This window comes from Spermophilus citellus, assembly GCF_964194105.1.
Source record: "Spermophilus citellus genome assembly, chromosome: 16".
NCBI lineage: Eukaryota > Metazoa > Chordata > Mammalia > Rodentia > Sciuridae > Spermophilus > Spermophilus citellus.
Window position 1 is genome coordinate 6837043 of NC_138196.1, and position 20403 is coordinate 6857445.

General features: G+C 43.9%; 1 protein-coding gene and 1 long non-coding RNA gene across 2 annotated transcripts in view; both read right to left on the reverse strand.

Annotated features, from left to right (window-relative positions):
* The window catches only part of LOC308635069 (nebulin-related-anchoring protein-like), a gene marked incomplete at its 3' end in the record, with an annotated part of 37383 nt that extends 20540 nt beyond the window's left edge, over positions 1-16843 (reverse strand). Inside the window, 11 exon segments of the mRNA XM_081269328.1 lie at positions 2055-2171; positions 3134-3238; positions 5588-5659; positions 5952-6059; positions 6767-6871; positions 7560-7664; positions 8695-8799; positions 11278-11379; positions 15508-15595; positions 16245-16339; positions 16667-16843. Of these exon segments, the coding sequence (XP_081125454.1) occupies positions 2055-2171; positions 3134-3238; positions 5588-5659; positions 5952-6059; positions 6767-6871; positions 7560-7664; positions 8695-8799; positions 11278-11379; positions 15508-15595; positions 16245-16339; positions 16667-16738 (1074 nt within the window). The 5' untranslated portion in view covers positions 16739-16843.
* A 1712-nt stretch (positions 16844-18555) lies between these two features.
* The window catches only part of LOC308634915, a 97258-nt gene continuing 95410 nt past the window's right edge, over positions 18556-20403 (reverse strand). Inside the window, exon 3 of the long non-coding RNA XR_014019107.1 lies at positions 18556-19297. This is a non-coding gene — a long non-coding RNA (uncharacterized lncRNA). The remainder of the gene's footprint in view (positions 19298-20403) is intronic.

Below are 20403 nucleotides of genomic sequence, written 5' to 3' on the forward strand. Positions count from 1 at the left end.
AAAAAAAAAAAAAAAAAAAAACAAATAATAAAGTAATAATCAATTTCACTCTGCAAAGTAAAAATATATGGTCCTTTTCAAGAACAAATACTATAAAAACATAGAGCTGAATAAAATGGCAAAACTGGGGTTGGGGGTGATGCTCAGTGGTAAAGCACTTTCTGAGCACACACAAACCCCTGGGTTTGACACCCCCCAGCACCACAAAATAATTTTTTAAAAAAACAATGGAAAACTAATTTTAGAAATCAGGTGGTGAGTCTTAGAGGGAAAAGTATAGGAGAGATTATGAGGATTACTATTACACAGATTATTACACAGCCACCTGCAGAAATTCTTCCTACTACACACTTGTGGTATATTCACCTCTCTCTATATACACCACTAAAATTTTACCCAAAAAAGGCACTTTATTAAAGAATATAACAAGGGAGATGACCCTGATGAAGAGTGTCTTCAATTTAAAGCAGCCTGCCTATCTGAGCTCCCCCGGGTGCCTGGAAGAAGCCATGAGGCTGTAGTTATTAGATTAAACTCTTGAGTCACCCTGAGTAATTGCAGAACGCGGCTGAGGATGATCACTATTTATAGAGGCAGAGCTGGCTGGTCTTACTGGAGAAACATAAGGCAAAAAGAAATCAAAGGTTCGCTTGTGGCCTCCTACCAAAGGAAGTACAACTTTATTTGTTATCGTATTATAAAACTAGAGTGGGGATATGTCCTTTAAAATATGCAAAACGCACTATAATGTTCACACTATGATTTTAAGTTAAAACATATAAAACTGTATATATAGTTGAATCCTAACTGTAGATGTATGTCTTTATATTCATATTCGGTTATTTATATATTTGCATAGGAAAAGGCCAACATGTTAACTGTGCTATTCCAGGGTGGCAGAGATGTACCACCAGGGGTCTCACTCCACCTTAGTCCCTGAGAGTCTCTATGAATCAGAACCAGGCACTTATCTTTTACAGGCCCATGACAAAGTGAAGGCCTAATCTAGAGCTAACAAAATGAGCAGACAGTACATATTTTAGGCTTTGCCACCCATGTGGCCTCTACACCAATTGCCTAGGTAGCCCGAGAGCAGCCACAGACAATATGTAAGTGAATACTATGTGGCTGTGTTCCAACAAAACTTCACTTCTAAAAACAGACTGCGGGCTGGATTGGACGCTGAGGTTGTAGTACATCAATGGTCTTGCACATCAGAATCGGCTGGAACATTTGTTTAGATGCAGATGCCAAGGCCTCCACACCCATCTACTACTTCCAAGCATGATGAGACTCAGGAGTGACACTTTCCCAAGTTGTCCCAAGTTGCAGAACCATGGGTTAACAAACAGTTTGGGGGAAAGGAACAGCCATTAGAGGTTAGAGAAGAATCTCCGTCTCTGAGGTGCAGATGACTCGTTAAGTGAATCTTTTAGTAGCCATAACTCTCCGTGTTGCTGGAGGTTGCCAATTTGGGTCCAGAGAAGTGATGGGGGTAAGAGGAGCTGCTGGGCAGAGAGGAGGGTGCAGAGAGGACACGGTGGGGTGTTTCCTTGCCAAGTAATCCTAACAATCCCCCAAAGCTTAAGCACAGGCTAGACCCACACCACGCACCCTCGGGCAGCTAGCTCCGCCTGAGAGGTAGGAAGTCACAGCCTCTCCAACTCTGGCTACAATAATGGGAGAAGGAGGGAAGTGTGACTTTTCAAACACTCTTTCTGACCTTTGATTTCCACTCTATAATGACATCATACTGTTTTCAAAGTCCTGCACTCTTTCTGCCAACCAGAAATCTGCTGCCTGGCACTTTTGACTATCTACAGCCTGGTGAGGACTTGGGAAGACATGTTTGAGCCACCAAAGAAAAATTTAATTTGCTTGACTCCTGGTGTTCTTGTTAATTGTGTTTTACTACATACTCTTCAGACACTGGAAACCCACAGATTGTATGTGTGGTGTTATTCTCTTAATGGCCCATTTTATTATAGGGTCACCCCTTTACTGCCTAGGAGGCAAAGGGGTGACAGTGCGGGAGTGTAACCCCCCATACCCACCTCGCTCACAAGCTTGTTCACACTCTGGGCCCGTTTGAGAACCAGGTTGTCTTGGGCTGGAAGAGAATGATAATGTGCAGCGCCCCTCATCTTGTGCAGGTCCTGCCTGTATTTTATCTGAAAGAAAACACACGAAGAAGATCTATAGTTGCCATTTCCATGCTCTGTGAGAAACATGTCTCCAAAATAACCCCAGATTTAATGTCAACATTTACTGAATAGAATTTTCTAAAGGCAAAGAATTCACGTGGACTTCTTCCATTACATCAACAAACTACTTGGTCCTTCTTGAACTAAAATGATACTGGAACTTTTCACACTTCTTACGCATTACACTCTAATTCTGCATGAGAAAAAAAAAATGTAGTCCTAAAACGATCATGTCATTCCAGCCCAATTCTAACCCAGGTTCCAGTACCCTAACTCTAGCCTGGTAATGAGGCCATGTCTTGTACTTTCTTTCTTAGGCAAAAGTGGCGCTGTTCTGGCAAGTGGGTAATTGACCCTTAGCAGAGTCAAGGTGAAGGGAAAAGGATCCTTTGAATATGAGGTCCCTGATTAGAGGTCAAGTTCAAGTCAGCCTGTTAAGGTCTGCAGTGAAGTTTCACTTTACCAAGTTTAATTATAGCCTATCTTTCAAGGACTGCTTGTTGGCTAACTTTCTGCAAATAAAAATGACTTTATCGTTGGGTTACACCCAGTCTGATAATCATATAACCTATTTTAATCAGCTCTTCCTTTAAAATGCTCAACTTCTAAATGGGTTCTGGTTGAGACTCTTAATCTCTGCTTATCTGGCTGGACCAGCATTTGTACTTGCTTCAAAAGACCTAAAGTGAGTTGTGCTGTTTGTCCACATCAATCTGCTTGCAAAGTTGATAAATATAAACAAAGACTTAACAGAAAAAAAGGAGACATCAGAAAATGTGGATGGGAGTCGAGGGCTAGGCGAACATTCCCCTGTGGCTCAGTTCTAAGAAATGTGCCTGTGTGTAGGTTTCAGTCAGCACAGCTTTCAAAGTCTCATTGCTCCTCTATCTCTGTGGTGCCGCCAGCTGACCCTGCTTGATGGTACTTACATCACTTGCAAGTTCGTTGGCCTTCTTGGCATTCTGATAAGCTGGGGTGATCATGGCTGGGAAGCTGCCCTTTCCCCTGGGCTCCTCATACTCCTCCAAGTCACCCTGCTGAGATAATCAAAACTTTGGGTGGTGATCAGAAATGATTGGTCCCAGAGCCTGTTCCCACAGAGGTCCATCCGCTCCGGCATTCCAGTGACCACCACAGGTGCTGTACTATGTGGTGAGCAGGACGCCAGGCCCTGGGGTCAGGTCTGCTCACGGTGCACAGTACACAGCAGTAAATAAATGGTAACTAATATCATGATCATTATCTTTAGTTCCACAAGATGAATCAAGATACTCCCAGTCTCCCAGTGCCGTGGTGCTAGGGACTGTTCATGTCTTCACTGATAGCAGGGAAGTCCTTTGTTTCCCCCTGGTCTCGAACACTATCTTACTCAGTTACCATGGCAGATCTGTGCACAGAGATGCTTTGACACCCCCTATACTGTCTCCCTCAGTGATGTGTGTCATGAAACCAGAAATGGGGTCTTTTGCCAGTTTTGCAATTTGTGAGGGAAAACTTCACATCAGTTATCTGAAACGGGAGTCACTGAGCACTGAAGACAGAGGGGAGTAACCTGCATCTTAACTTTTCCCTTCCTCTTCCCCACGCCACCTGTCCGCTCCCACAGAAACCTTCTCTTTGATGAAGTTCCCGTCAAGTGACTGGGGCCACCCTTCCCTGGCAGCCAGAGGCACTGCAAGACCAGCTCAGGTGAACTTTCTCTCGTATGTCCCCGATCCTCCCTCATCCCAGACCCACCCCGGGCAGAACCAGCTTCACCGTCCTCTGCATTCTTGCTGCTGGATGCCCATCACTGTGTCCCCCAGCTCATGACTCCATCTTCCGGGGCCTCATCCGGGGCAGGACCCACCCTCCTCCAGCACCAAGACTGGACTGTGGCCCACACATTTTCTTAAGTAAAAGAATTGGGTCAAATTAAAATGTCCAGGCTTCCTTTTGTCCAGTCATGAAAACTGTTTAGCCTGAATGTTCCTTTTTGCTTGACTGCCAGAATATTCTGGGCCAAATATAATAAGCAAAAACAAAAAAACTCTCAAATCCTTTAGAAATCTGCTTTATGGGGTTTTTCCCCATCCTGCTCTACAGTTTTGTGCTGGTTGTTTTATGTGTGTGGTGTGTGTGGAGTGTGTGTGTGTGTGTGTGTGTGTGTGTGTGTGTGTGAGAGAGAGAGAGAGAGAGAGAGAGAGAGAGAGACAGAACCTTTTTGTAAAATACCTGATCCTGTTGGGGAGTTGATTGGTTACAAATGATAAATCAAATACACAGTATAGTCATTTTAATGAGTCTAATTAGATGTTAAAAAGAAGCATGAATTGCTTGGCATTTCAGGCATTACAGATATTTATAGCTATCTGTCTGCCTCTCTCACTCCATCCTACCCATGCCTTGGCGAGTCACGCTAAATCACACAGTGAAATGCCACACCAGACTGAGTCCCCTCAGCATCTGCTAACAGTGCAATCCAACGACACCCACTTTGATTCTTGTATTTGTTATTATCAAGACTGGAAACTTCCAAGTGTCCTAAAAATCAAGAACCAACTACGATCGCAGAAATTATATTTCATCCATGTGCATGGGCATGCCTCGATGCTCACACTAAACATGTGTTAGAGCTAGTGGTGGAAGGACTGTCAAAATACAGAATAAAATATTTTGACGGGCACAGAAGCCAGATATTTCTTAATAACACTCATTTTTAAAAGTTGTCTCAAGCCTTCTAGACAACATATTTAACATATGAAACCAGTAGAATCCATTTTTGTTGAATATAAAGCACGAAGAGAGTATGTAATCAACCTGTAGAATTTAATAAAATGGTCTTTTGAATTGAAAACCAAGCCTTCTTTTCCTCAGGCCGACATTTGCAAAGGGGTCACTGCCCATGTCCACACGCATCCTAAGACACATGAGTATGTGGCCACAACTGGCGACTTGTTTTTCTAAAGAAGAGAAATAAATTCTTTTGTCATTTAATTTTATAGGTCATGTATGGGGTAGAGTCAACTAATTCGTTGCCAAATAAATCAAACTATGCAGCTAAGGAAGACATTCATTTACTCACTTAAATTCATTGAGTGTCATGATGAACTAAACATAACCAGTCTTAATCTTTGGGTCTGTTCTTCAATAAATAGATGAGAATGGCTTATTCTTGGCTGAGCCACCATATTTGTAGAGCTTCTTAAAGAAAACAGTGCTTCAAATCGAAACCTGTGTAATTATTTCCTGGCTTGGAAAATCCCCCATCCACACACAGGGCAAAGATAATCCACAGCCCGTCCCCTGGTTAAAGGGACATAGGCTATGTCACAGCTAGTAGGGGCCAAACTGAGAACTGGCCAGGGGCAGGCCAGTCTCCCAGGAAGTCATTTAGCTCATACCTGGCCCTCGGCTCCAGAGGCTGGACCCGCCATTCCTCTCATTTCTCTTTGATATTGTTGATGGTATCTCACCTGTTTGAAGGGAAAGGACAAACTAATTGAGTTGAGCCTCCCATGCACAGGAACCAGAGGGGGAAAAAATGAGTGTTTTATGGAATGTTCTTTTTCTGCTTGAGTCTAGGGAATATGTCTTAGACATAGAAGTACCAGGTCATCGGCACGGCAAAAATGACTGAAAACTACGAGGGAAAGCTACTTCTTGGCTCCAGGATGCATGCGAGAGTAGACAGGAAGTTGGACTCCCCAGGCCCAGGTTAGCTGTCTGCTTCCTCCTTAACATGACAGCATTGCCACGGCCACTTACGTCACTCGCCAGCTCGTTGGCCCTTTTGGCTATCTGATAAGCAGGCGTGATCATAGCAGGAAAACTGCCCTTCCCTCTCTGCTGTTCATAGTCCTCTGTGTATCTCACCTGGGAAAACAAGAAAAAGAAAAGACGGACTCACACGCCACAATCCCACTATCTACCTGATGGTCTCAGGGAGGTGCCTGGCTGAGGGCTCCTGTGAAGGACACTTTGCTCATCCCCTGTCACAGCCCATGTGGCACATCACTAGCTTATGGCTTAATGGCATTGCATCTCATTTACCTATCATTCCCAGCACTCAGCAAAGCACCTGGGGCATGGAGATGCTCAGCGTGGAGCTCAGTGCCTAATTGTGTTGCACCTGCCGTGGGCCAGGTGCTGGGGCTGGGCTGAGTGAGGTCTCCAACCCTTGACCAAGGAAGCCCCTCAATCCAAGATCCACGACAAGGCAAGTGGAAATGGCTTATAAGGGGAAGCTGGATTTGTGCTTCAACTTCCCATTCAGAACATCACATGCTTGGGTCTCAGTAGGCTGTGGGGCACTTAAGCTATGCCAAGGCAAGTGGTAGAAATTCTTTAAAAATTATGCTTTCTACTTTGCAGTGGCAAGAGGGATTTCTTTCCAGTTCATCGGCTCTATCTTCTTTGGCACTAACCTAATCTAACATTTTCTGTTTAGAGTTTTGGGGAGGTCTATGCTGACTCATGGACTTGACCATCCTTGACCTGAGGAAGCTCTTGCTGGCACTGCTGCCCCCTCCCAGGGCTGGGATGCCTCCTGCATCCTCCCTCCCTCCTCCATGTCGTCTTACATCACTCTGTAGCTGTCCCCCTGCCTTGGCCCGCAGCAGCTCAGGAGTATCCGCCACCGTGGAGAACTTGGAGATGCGCTCCTCGTGCCCTTTCTTGTATTCCACCTGGTGAGGAGACGGCACAGAGTCAAGTTTATGCCCCCTCCCAGCCTCTGTGAGGACTTCACCTTAGAGCTCTCCTGAATCTACACCATCAGGCCATGCTCCACACAGACCTGGGACAAGTCTATCATGCTCACAAAGGCACCTATGCACCCTGCTAAATTCCAGAGAGCTCCAGGCACTGCTAAGTGTTAACCAAAGAGTAACTTGGTGTCCACAACTACTCATCTACTGGGATTATTCTTTTCCTTGCTTTTCAAATGAGCAGCCAGAAGAATAGAGAGGTTAAGTAATTAGCCTGTGGCCACACAGGAAATATGTGATAGAGCTAGGCTTCAAATCCCAGCATCCTAGTTCCAAAATCTGAGCTCTTAACCAAAAACTACACCAGTCTTCAGGAGGACCTGCCATCTGGTTGATAAAAACGAGTGTCCTTAATACTAAAGCAACTTTAAGAAATCATTAGGTCCATTCTGGATGAGCTACAGACATGGTCTTTTCTCCATTTTGGAGATGTGGCCTGATAGAGGCACAGAGGATAAGTGAAAATAGTGTTTTATTTCTCCCTAACACAACAATAATAGTTCCTACTGCACCAAAACACCATCTTATATTATTTTTTCTTAATAACAGAGCTTCTTTAGTGACAAAATTGAGGACAATCAAAGATGAATCAACTCAGGACACTCACCTGGCTGGCCAGCTGATTGGCTTTCTTGGCCCTCTGATAAGCAGGTGTGATCATGGCCGGAAAGCTCCCCTTGCCTCTCTGCTGCTCATAGTCTTCTGGATACGCCTGTTGGCCAGAAGCAACGGCAGCGTGAGAATCAGTAAGATATCGGAGGAGAACGAATCAGACCAACAGAGCTGGCTTCAAAAGAGTACTAGGAGAACACTTCAATCACTTGGAATAGGTTTGAAAATGGTGCTTGAGTAACACCATCAACACCAAGGAGCTCACATTCCCTAGGTCAAAAGGTATCGCCTGCAGGGTTTACACCAAATTGTGGGGAGCCTGGTCCAACCCCACTGGTGTCCTTTGACTCCCAGGCTTGCTTGGCGGCAGCACAGCCGGGAGACTTTGCAGGAACTGGTGTGCTCCAGACAGTTCTACCACACCGGGAGAGGGAGGGCTCACTTGCCCCTCCGCGCTTTCAGATTGGAGAGTTTTCCTAATAAAACATCTCACCTTAGTGATCATGTTTCGATTGCTTTCTTCCCACTCTCTAAAGGAAGAGTCACCAAGACTAATGGTATTTTCCAAAGTGACTCTTCAAAGGGTCGGTGTGTGAGAGGGCCAGGGGCACGGTGTGGAAACAGTTGGGGACTTCTGCACTGGGCTACAAATGCCTTCCTACTGGAACACTTTCTAGGGTCTCACAGTTTGGAGGGGGTCCTGGCCTAGCATGGGCCAACAGGGTGACATCCCTGTGGTGGATCTAGGGAGAATCTACTTCTTTTCCTTTTCCAGCTCCTAGAAGCTCTGACATAACCGGGTTCCCAGCCCCACAACACTGTGACCTCTCTCTGTCCTTAGCATCTTTCCTAGAGTGGCCCCTCCTGCCTCCCTGTCATAAAGACCTTGTGGTTATATTGGGCCACCCAAGAATCCAGGTTCTTCTTGTCTCAAGACCCACAACTTAATGACACCTGCAACGTCTCTCCCACATGTAAGGTGACACGCACTCAGGCTCTGGGAATTAGGACAGGGGACTGTTTGGTGGGTACACTATTCCTCTGCTGCATTTCTCAAAACAAAGGGAGATTTCAGCCAATTGCTAATTACTTGCTAAAGCAATCGCTAAGGTGATTCCTAGGGCCCTTACCTCACCAAGAGACTGTCGGGCCTCAACCATCCTTACGATTTCGGGGTCTGGCAGAGCTCCTGGGCACCAAGCATTGCTTTCCCCATATCCAGGCCAGTAGGCTCTCTGCAAAGGAATCACAAGATGCTACAAACACACGCCTTGCATACTTGGTTGGCAAGATCCCTCCATCCACCCCGCACTCCCAGCAGCAGTCACATACACTGTCCAAATAACATCTTTAAAAACCATAAGCTCCTATTGGTATGTGAGAAGTCTTCACTAACTAGCATGTTCGTTTCCTCAGACTAGAAGATGACCTAATATCCTAAGTGATAGAAATTTGTGAAATACACTGATGTTATAGAAAAATGATCAAATATAACTTAACATCTTTTGCTCTTCTTTGCACTTGACTGGGCTGTGGGGAAGGAAGAGGGTCCCTACAGACAGCCAACCTGAGATTAATCAGTATTATTCAGACAAACTTCAAAAACCTACTTTGTGTTATGTGCCTATTAATAATTTTTTTAAAAAGGAAAAAGATAGAAGACAAAGTTTCTTTTTCAAGGTATTTACCGTTGCCGATAAAATTAACATAGGAAAAAACAATTAGAAATTATTTATATGTAATCATGTTCTGTAAGGATGATGGACACAAAGAGAGGTTTTTAAATGCACCTCTGTATGAGAAGGCCCCTGCCTTTGGTAGGAAAATGAAATTTTAGCTGGACCTTTAAGGTCATGGTCAGTTAACAGGGCAGAGGGAGAGGGAAAGGCCTCTCCTCTAGGTCAGTTCCACGAGACAGGGATGTTCATGCTCCATTATTAATGGATCCCCAGTGTCTGCAACAGTGCCTGGCACACAGTAGACCCACTAAATAATTTGTTGAGTGATTCCCAGGAGTGTGGGCAGCCATGAAGGAAAGTAGAAGGCATGTGGAAAAGACCCAGGAGCTGAGTTTAACTGACATGAGGGAAAGAGATAGGGAGCCAGTCGGGCAGGGCAGGCTGGACAGGCTGGGCAGAACCAGCCTCTGGAAATCTGAAAAAAAAAACACTTGAAAATATGCTCAACTACACTAGCAAGCAGCAAAATCTCGATTAAAACAAAATACAGATGGTCAAAATATCTGGTAAAACCAAGTATTGATGAGAGTATAGGAAAATGGGTCATAGTCTGCCTGTAGGAGAATAAATGCACAGCTCTTTTAACTCTGAAAATTAAAAAGGCACACACCCTGGACCTAGCAACCTTATTTTCATTATCTATTCTATATAAATACTCCCTTGTATCCAAAAGAGGCCATGAAAATGAGTGTTCATTGCCACTCTGCAATAGGGGAAATATCCCTGCCCATCAATAGGATGCCATGGTATAAGCCTCTGACCCATGCTCCACGCTACACCCGTCCACCAGAGCTTGGAAGGCTGCCAATGTGGAAATGTCTCCAAGATATTTGTTGAGTGTGAAAAACAATGCATGTTGTTTCATGAGAAAATAAACATAGGCCTTTCAAAAGAAATGTGTGTGAAACTAGCAATAAAAATAATAATAGCCAATATTTATTATATCTACCACTGTCCTGATATTTTTGTAGGTACTTTATCTTAATTTTCACAATAGGCTCCCTGAATTAGGAAGTTTCTGAAGTTCATTTTACAGATCAGAAAACTGAAGCAAAAGAGTGTTTAAATAACTGAGTCAAGGTCCTTCAATAAAGATAGGTATGTTCAAATGCAAGTAGTTGAAAGATAAGTGATAGGCAGATAGTTAGATGATTGATAAAGCTAAATGATTGATAGATAGAAATAAATAGAAAATAGATAGACAATAAATAGCTAGATGATAACTAGAGATAGGTAACTGACAAATAACATATGTAAACAAAAAAAAAATAGAGTCAAGTCTAGGATACCCAAAAAGTGATTACAGTGGGTTCTTCTAAAGTGAGGGAACTGGATCGGAGGTGGTGGATAAAGGTTTAACTTTGCAGTGTATGATTTTTTTATAATAAGAAAAATGCAAGTATCATGTATGTAATTAAAAATAGATGACTGAGGGATTCTGAAACGAGGAGGCTGTCAACAGAGAGGGTGGTGGGACCAGGAAGTCTGGAACATACAAGAAGCGGTGCGTGACCAGTGTGGGCACAGGAGGCTGGGGAAAGGTGAATGTGCACAAGGCAAAGCCATCGCAGGAGGCCCTCACAGAGGTCCAGGCAGAAATGATGAGGATCCCAGTGGAGAGGGTGGCCAGGAGGGAAGGGCCGGGGCAGAGTGGATGACCAGAGGAAGAGAGGGCAGCGCTGGTTGCAAGCCGGGGTGTGGGGGAGGGGCTATTTCCAGGGACAGGAACATAAGATTGGAGGGACAAGAACTTGGACTGGAAAAGACACAGCTGAAGTGCTGCCAGCCATTGATGGAGGTCTCTTTCATAGCTGGTTGAATTTACAGAAAGGACAAAAGAAAACTTAATTGATTTTCTGTAGAAGTGATATTGCTAGTCCTACTGCTAACTGTCATCATCGCCATCATCCAACTCATTTGCATAGCCTGCCATTTCTCTTTTTCCCAAGCTCTCCATTGCTCCTCTCTCACCTAGTTCACCAGCAGTTGCCTGTGAGGTGCATTGGGCCCATCCTTGGATTTCATGTCCCAGTGAAAAACCGATCTCAACTGTTCACCATCTTCTTGGTCATGGATCTGAATGAACATGGCAAAGATGAACACGGTGAAGATGTTGTTGGTAACATTTCCATTCAGAGAACAGTAAGAAAAATAAATAAATAAATAACACTGAGCTAAATTGAGGGGGATCTTTCCCAAGTCTTGACCGTAAAGCGTCTTCCCCGTACCACAAGGCACACTGTGCTGCCCATCTTGCTGTGGTCTTATCTGTGCCACCAGCTAGGTGGCACGTATTGTGCTCCTGCTCTGTGCCAAGCTGTGTTGAGCAGGGTGATTAACAAGACTGAGGTAAAGTCTCCATGAGCTTAACACACGACACATAGTATTCAGGTGGGAGTGACCGCCGAAAATGTTGGACAACAGAGTAATGTTCTTTGCTTCAGTCTGTGTGACCCTCACCCAAGGAGTTCACTAAAATGCTGGCTCACCAGTTTCATGGGAGTACTTCCTCATGGACAATTTTACCTCTAACATCTTGCTCTATAATATACTTTGAGTTGATTTTTGTGCACAGGTGTGAGGTAGGAGGCAAGGCTCATTTTTTTTTCCATAAAAATATCCAATCTCTCCATTATTTTCTTGGAAGATCATTCTTGCTACATTGAATTGCACTGGTGCCTCTGTTGTCATTTGAGGGACCACATCTGAGCAGAGCAATTGCTGGGCCTCATATTCAAGACCACCCTGGTCTGTCCATTTTGGTACCAATTCTCCACTGAATGAATGAGTATGGCTTTTATAGTAAATCTTGATAACTTGGGATAACCTAAGTCCTTCAATTTTGTTCTTCAAGACTTAGAATCAGTCTGCCAGTGTCTACAAAACACACCATGATTTTTTATTGAAATGGTACTGAAAGATGCAGCAGCACAGACGGTGCAGACACACGTATCTCAGTTTGGTCAGAACTGACACACTGTCAACATCTTCATCACTTGGGGTAGGCAAAGATTTCTTCAAGAAAACATGGAAACTAACCACAAAAGAGAAACTTGGGTCTTAGGTCCAAATGAAGGTAGCCCAATTTATCAGGAATGAGATAGATAGGCCCAGATATCTGCAATTCTTAAAAGCTGAAGTTTAAATCCTTAATTTTATAGATAATAAGGAAACAGACCTGGAGGAAAATACACCCTCAGGGATCCTAGTTTCCCATCAAGGGACCTTTTTCTTGCCTGACTTTCCCGGTCTGCTACTGCCTACTGCTGCTTCACGCTGCTCCAAGGTGCATATTGTTAAATCCCGTAAATGCTGACACCTTTACCCGCTGCTTTCCGAGTATTTGAAGGAAGTACCATGAGCATCACATAGACTTAAGGCAGGGTTTCTGATATTTTGGGGGCCAGTTAAATCTTTTTTGTGGGGAAACTTCTTGAGCATTGGAGGGCATTCAACAGCACCCCTGGTTTCTACCCACCAGAGACAATAACTGCCCTTCCCAGCTGTGACAATCACAAATGTCCCCAATTCCACTGAGGATGGACAAGGGGAGAGCCCTAGTGTGACCAGTAACATCCAGCATTTAGGGCTACATTCTCTGAATAGGTGAGAACACAGATGCTTATTCTTCTAAATATTCCACTCACACCTATCAAACAAGACATTATGTCTTAGTAAATATTTATTTATTTTTCAAAGAAGGGCATTTTGGAAACACAGAAATGTAAGTCTGCTGCAAATGCCAGCTTAGAATCTGTGCCCTCTTTTCTCCTTCACCACCATCCCTGAAGCATCTCTTTCTTTCCTCTGTTTTCTTAGCACATGCACAATGATTTTTTTAAAACTTTCATTGGCAAAGTCTTTCAGAGACATAAGGGGCATAAAAAATAACCCATCACACCCCCTAGATTGGTTGCATAAAAGTCTTGCGGGAGCAGATCTGGGGCCTAGAAGGGACATAGCTGACCATTTAAAATTTTCCCTGGTGGGAAAGGAGAAGAAAGGGATCTCAGTAGTCATTTGTACATACACACACACACATGCACACACATACCATTTACACATCTGTACACATGCACACACATGTACACGTGTATATGTATACCACACATGCCTGAAGACAGTGTGTGCACATATATATACATACCACATGCACACACATACATGCAAAGGCATATACACATACATATTCACACATACACATACATACCTAGCACACACACATATACATATGCGCACACACACACCATGTACACATATGCGATACACTTTAATATGTAGACACACATACACCCATGCACATATCACATGTACATATATGTGTGTGTGTGCCCACATATTCATACCTGCATACACACATACATGCACTCCCCACATACACACATATGTCCATACACACACAGTCGTATAGTCACATAAATTCACACAAATAGACACGCTCAGGCCTCCTGGGATGCCCACATGACTGCCTGTGGCTGGAAGCAGAACCAGCAATAATCCTAGCCTCGAGCCAGGTTGGACCTGTCACACACAGTTAAAAGAAAGAGAGTTCAGCACTGCAGCAAGGTAAATCCTGTGTGACCTGTTGCCTGACTGTAAGGTGGAACTGCCAGCTGCGGCTCGGGTAGGGTTGGAAGATGCGACACGACACGACAGTCTTTCTGTAGAGAGTGTGATACACGCAAGGGCATTCTGTAAACATATCTCCCATTCACAACTGTAAAACATCTGGATATGTGCAAACATCAACAAGTATTTTTTTACTTCTGGAGAGTTTGCCACCTTCTAGGTAGATATGGAATTGGGCTGATGACAAGAATTCTGCAGTCAGAAAGATCTGGATTTGTACCCACCGAGCTGGATGAACCTGGGCAGGTTACTTCACCTCTCTGAGTCTCAACTTCCTCAACTGAAATATGACACTAGTTCAGTGGGTTCTCGTGAAGAATACATGAGAAAACAGAGAACTCAGCCGAGTTCCTGGCACTGTTGAAGTAAGAGCTAAATTACACTTATTGTAATTTCACATAGCTGCCCGCAGACATCAAAAGATAAAAATCAAAGTTCTAAGAGGCTTAGTCTTCTTAGTAACCTAGGACTGCTTGTGGATTTTTAAGGCTTGTGGATCTTTAGAAATCAATGATGGATGACCAACTATCTAGGCCTCAGTTTCCTCACCAGTAGAGTAGGATAATAATAGGATCTTCTTCATTGGTTTGTGATGTGTAGAAAGTGAATTAAGCAAGTCTATTATGCTTGTTCAATAAACATACTGTAAACTGGCAATTAGTGTGAAGCACTTAGTGACATAAAGTTTTCCGGGAGCAGATGTAAAGAGTCACAGGGCAAGGGCAGCCGCTCCGTCTAATATAGATTCTCCTGATAGTGAGGCCACTGTCAGTATAAGGAGTGAGGGGTAACACCAACAAGGGACATGGGGTAAGGAGAGATTATTAGAGAGCCCTCCACCTCACTGGTAATTTTCTAATTTTAGCAAGTTGCTAACCGCCATCCCACAGAGCTATTTCTCACCCGGCCAGGGCCAGAGAAACTTAAAGTGATTCATCACTTTAAGAGATGCAAGAGTTCCATTAACGGCTAGTTATTTGACAAAACTTCACTGTTGATGTTTCAAAAGGGAAAAGGGGTCAGGCTCATCAACACGGCCTCTGCATCCACCTCCTGCTTCCCCTCCCAAAGCCAATCTCATTTCCAAATCCAAACATCTTTGACCTCCCCCTACCCGCAGGGGAAAGAGAGGCTGCACATAATCTTAAGCAATTAATGAAAGAGAGGTTTCAGAGTGTGGAAGTGGAAGTTTTGAGAATGTTCTGTACCAAAATATTACAGAGAAAAGAAAAGAAGGGCCCTTGTAATATTTTCCAACGCTGTAAATTTTGCTTTAAGTATTAAGCACTAGCGGATGCAAGGCCTATTCAACTAACACCATCTGCCCAGAGTGGGTCAGACAGAAAGATTATATTAGAATCAAGGATCAAATACTGAACCCAGATTATCCTGTGTATTGGCCCCAAATGTTGAGGGAAGACAAAGAGTGACATGTGCTATTTAAATACACTTTGCATGTGTCGGTGGAGGAAATGAACCAGCCCCTACAGAGATCCACTTAGAAACCTAACAGGTGCCTGAGCAAAGGGATTTTCTTGAAAGGCTATTTTGAAATGTAAACAATAAGTGACTTACCCCACCCACGGCTCCTGGAATCTTCTTCGCATTTAGATTTAATGGCGTGTGATAGACACTAGTGAACGTGTTGTTCTTGGGGTTATGGCTACAAAAATGAGATATAAATCAAAATCAGAAACGCCCTGTTATCCAAGATGATTGAATGATTATTCTTAATGGTACAGTTGTTTTTTAAAATCAGTAAATATAAAATTTAATAATTAAGTTCATAGTTTTCTGGTCAAAAAAAAGTCTTAAAACAAAAATAAAACCGTTCATAACCCACTTAAATCAATCTGTGAAATATGGTATATTAAGAACTATGTAATGTTTTGAACAACCAACAATAAAATAAAAAAAAATAAATAAAACCAATTAAATTCAGCACATAAGGACTTAAAGATAAGCTTTAACTGATCACTTGAGAGCTTTCTAAAAAAACCTAGGAAAGGATTTGAAAGTGACTTTGAAAACCTGAAAGCGCTCTCTGCCTATCTGCTGGCAGTTAAACCGCACAACACTTAACAAGTGAATAAGAATTTATTGTAGATAGATTTGATCTTTAAGAAATTTTGAATCCTCTACCCACTGCATAACACCGCACTTTAGATCTTTGCCGTGATTGGATGTGAGTGGACGCTTTGGGGACACTGCTCGGATTTAACCGTGGAGGGCACAGGTTGTTCCTTTAGGAGACCTACTTGTCAAAAAATGAACAAAACTCAAGCGGCAGGGAAGGGGCATCAGACACTTACGCATGACAGTAGGGCTTTTTCTGGTGACTCACGAAGTTATTCACAGACAGCATCATCTTGCACACTTCACAGTGGAAACATTCTTTATGCCAGATCTAGAAATCATAGAGAAGACTCAGTCATTGTTTATCCCCCACCCCAGGCTCAGGATTCCTATATATTCTAGGTTTAAAGATTGAGATGTAGGAATACAATGGTGATTAAAAAAAATTAAAAACCACACACACACATGATTATTTTATGTTAAATAAATACAACTTTTTTTTTGAGGCAACCTAGAAGACATGGAAGTGGGTAGAACTAACAAAGGTAGAAAAGTACATCTTTCTCCTGTGGTTCAGAAAAAGCCACATATCCATATGTAAGAAGACAAGTGTCCCATGTTTGTCATTATTCCCAAAAGCCAGGCTGTGGCTACTGACCTGGTCGATGCAGCTGATCTTCTCAGCAGGATACACCCCATAGCCACACCTGGAGCAGGCCTGCACATTCATCTTGGGGTCTGAAGAATGAAGACTGCGGGCAGACAACAGGCGAGAAATCCAAGGAGAACCCCCAGGCTACTTGCTCAAGTCTCCAAAATCCCCACTACTACAAACTCCTTTGGGCTCCTTGATCCAGCGTTCAGAGTCCAACGTCCACTTTCCTCTACTGACCTTCTGGTTTGAGTCAGCAGTTGGTTGGTTTTTAAAGCCACCACTTACTCAAGGGGCTATTTTGGCAACGCACTCTCAGCACGCATGCGTCTGAGAAATAAGGTGGAGGTATTTCTAGCTGACAGGCTTCTCTAAATAGAAGAGTGAACTCACAACAGCATCATGTTTATGTGGACAGCCAAACCCTGGGGTAGGACCAGGCAGCGGGTAGAACAGTAGCTGTGATCACAACCCAAGAAAAGAATCTGGAGCCTATGCCACGCACCACCCGTGATCCAGTTAGAAAAGCTGGCTGTAGGCATTCTGTGACTAATGCCAAGAGGCCAGCTCCCGAGAACTCAGGAAGTCAAAAAGGACTGATTCACTCCCCTGGAAGGGCAGAGCTCATACGTGAATTTTAGCTTTATCTACTAGAAACACTTAAATATCAAACATTTTTACTTAAACAACAGTATAAGTGAAAAATTAGTAAGATAAATTGTGGGGAGTGTCTAGTGGGATGCAAAATGGCAAATGAGAACTCTTAGTGCTCAGGCCTTTGTATTCTGTCCTGTTCCAAACAGGACTTTCTGCTTGTTCTCTTGTGTCATGGGCCTTCAAAAAGTGTAGCTTGAGGACAAAAATCTCTCCCCCCTCACTTTGTGACATTCTCACTGCCTTCCATCTCAGCTTAAATGTCACCTCGTCACCTTATACAAAAATGCTCCCTTACCTGCCACCACCCACCCCCCCCAAGCTCATTTACCTTCTATTCCCTACTTCAAGCTTTAGGATCTTCACTGTGGTTATTACCACCTTAAATATGAATGTATTTATTTTTAATTCTATCACCCCCATCAAAATACAAGCTCCACCAACACAGGATATTTGATCCTTGTTGCCACGTATATATTCCCAGAACCTACCACAAGTTCTGATACCTAAAGAGTATGCGATGAATATTTATTGAGGCTGGACACAGTGGTGCACACCTGTAATCCGAGCAGCTTGGGAGGCTGAGGCAGGATGAATCTCAAGTTCAAAGCCAGCTTCAGCAAAAGCAAGGTGCTAAGCAACTCAGTGAGACCCTGTCTCTAAATACAATACAAAACAGGACTGGGAACGTAGCTCAGTGGCTGAGTGCCCTGAGTTCAATCCCTGGTACACGCAAAACTTTTTTTAAAAATGTTTATTTAGTTAATGAACTAAGTTAATACTCATCCTACCATGCCTGTTGAAGCCAGGTTTGAAGTCACAGGACCTTTCCAAATGGAGAACACACCCCATCCAAAAATCCCCAAATCCTCAGACTCAGCCATCTTTTGTCAGAGGGAATTAGTAACCAGTGTTCCCAAATGTTCTGATATATCCAGAGAAGCTGAAAACATGCATTGACACACAAAATTACCTCTTTTATATAACAAAAATGGGCATAAAACCATTAAACAGGGCCATAGGTAGTATCTTTCTGGCAGGCTACCAATTAGCAATCTTTGATCTCAATGCTCTGAGATTAGGCTGGGTGTCACCAGGTCAGGTGGAGAGAGGTCAGTAGTATTTTGGTGGGACATTGGGACATCCACAGGAGAGAAAGTTAATGTTCCCATGAGAACAGGCGAGTTTCAAGTTCTCCCCTGTGGGCACAAAGCTGCTGTGTGCACCATGGGAAGGGGACCCATCAGGGACTCCAGGCTGCGCAAACTCTCTTGAAATGTAGCTTGGGTAGGTGATGAGGCAGCAGGGTTGCAACGAGCCAGAGCAGATGCGAAATGCAACTCCAGATGTTTTGCTCTCCACCAGATTTACCAAGTCTTACCTGGCTATGGGGCGGGAGCCCCCCAAATCACTGAGAATGCACTTGCCCCCAGTCTGGGGGCCTGGGGGACTGAGAAATCAGGGTAGACTGCATTCAAGGAAAAAGCCGTGAAACATTTTTTTCCTTGCCAATGGTGGTGATGCAGCCCTCAGCTGTCACCACTTCTCGGTCACACTCGGGAAAACACGGATGCTCCAAGAAAGCTGCTTAAGTTCACTTGCTCTGTAACTTCTGCTCTATCAGATGTCAGAAATCAAGAGGAGAAACCCCCATCAAACTGGAAACGAGATGGTTTCCACTCACTGCCAGGCAAGATAGACACAGCCCACCTGTCGGGCTGATGCTGTGCTTTGGATGGGACCACGTTTCATGTGCTGAAACTTCATCCTCTATGCCACAGGATTGGGAGGTGGGCCTAATGAGGGGTGGTTGGTGGATTAATGTCATCGCCTGAGTGATCTGCTCCCTCTTGCCCTCTGGCTTCTGTCATGAGATGACACAGCATTCAGGCCTTCCAACTTCATGCTGTCGGACTTCCCAGCCTCCAGAACTGTGAGCCAAATTCATTTCTGTTCCTTACAAATTACTCAGTCGTAGGCATTCTGTTACAGAAGTGAAAAAAACAGACTAAGACAACAGACACTGTGCGTGGACCACACCCCTTTCCCATTCTGCACAGCCCCCTCCCTTCCTGGGCCTCCATCCCTCCCCTTTGACACAGGTTACAGCAGGCCATTGGAGACACAGTCGATGAGCACACCAAGGGCTCCTCTGGCCACAGGGATTGGTTCAAACAACATGTGGCCATAGCCTGGATTCTCCAGGACACAGAGCCCGAGGTCAAGGCTTACACGGCAAGGACTTTACTATGCAGTGTAATCCAGGGAGCAGGAATAAGTGGGCAGGAAATGAATGAGGGACATGGTCAGTACGAGGTTTGGTTCTCAAGGTGAACAGCACCTGCTACAAGTTGAGTATCCCTCATCTAAAATGCCTGGGAACAGAAGTGGTTTGGATTTCAGAGGTTTTTGTTTTTGTTTTGTTTGTTTTTGTTTTGGAGTATTTGCATATACATAATGAGATATCTTGGATTTAGGAAGCAAATCTAAACATGAAATTCATTTATGCTTCATTTACACCTTATACACATGGCTGGAAGATAATTTTATACATTTTTTTTAGATTTAGTTTTTGAACCCAAGACCTCACACGTTTGGCAAGTGCTCTACCACTGAGGCACATCCCCAGCCCTACACAATATCTTAAATAATTTTGATCATGAAACAAAGTTTCACAGAATAAAATCTTCTATTCATGGCATCATCTTGGTGCTCAAAAAGTTTCCTGTTTTGGAGTTTTGGACTAGGGATGCCCAATATGTGTAAGCTATATTAGGTCACTTGATCTCCATCTTCAGAAACCACATAAATGACTGCTACCCAGTCTGTGATTGGCTTCTGTCTCCTGTTGGTGAAACATTTTGAGCATTAAGTCCTTTATTCTTCATGCTGTGTATGTGTCCAGGGAGTCCCAGAGCCTGTCGTGTCTCAATGTCAATGGGAAAACCCCAACAGCAGCAGAACCCTAAAGACACTGTGGTTTGTGCCCATGAGAAGATGCCAGAGCCCTTACAGAGCTGGGTGCCACCAGTGCAGCTGGGTTGACATAAGTAGGCACAGGCCATGACAGGTGAAGCCAAGTGGGTCTG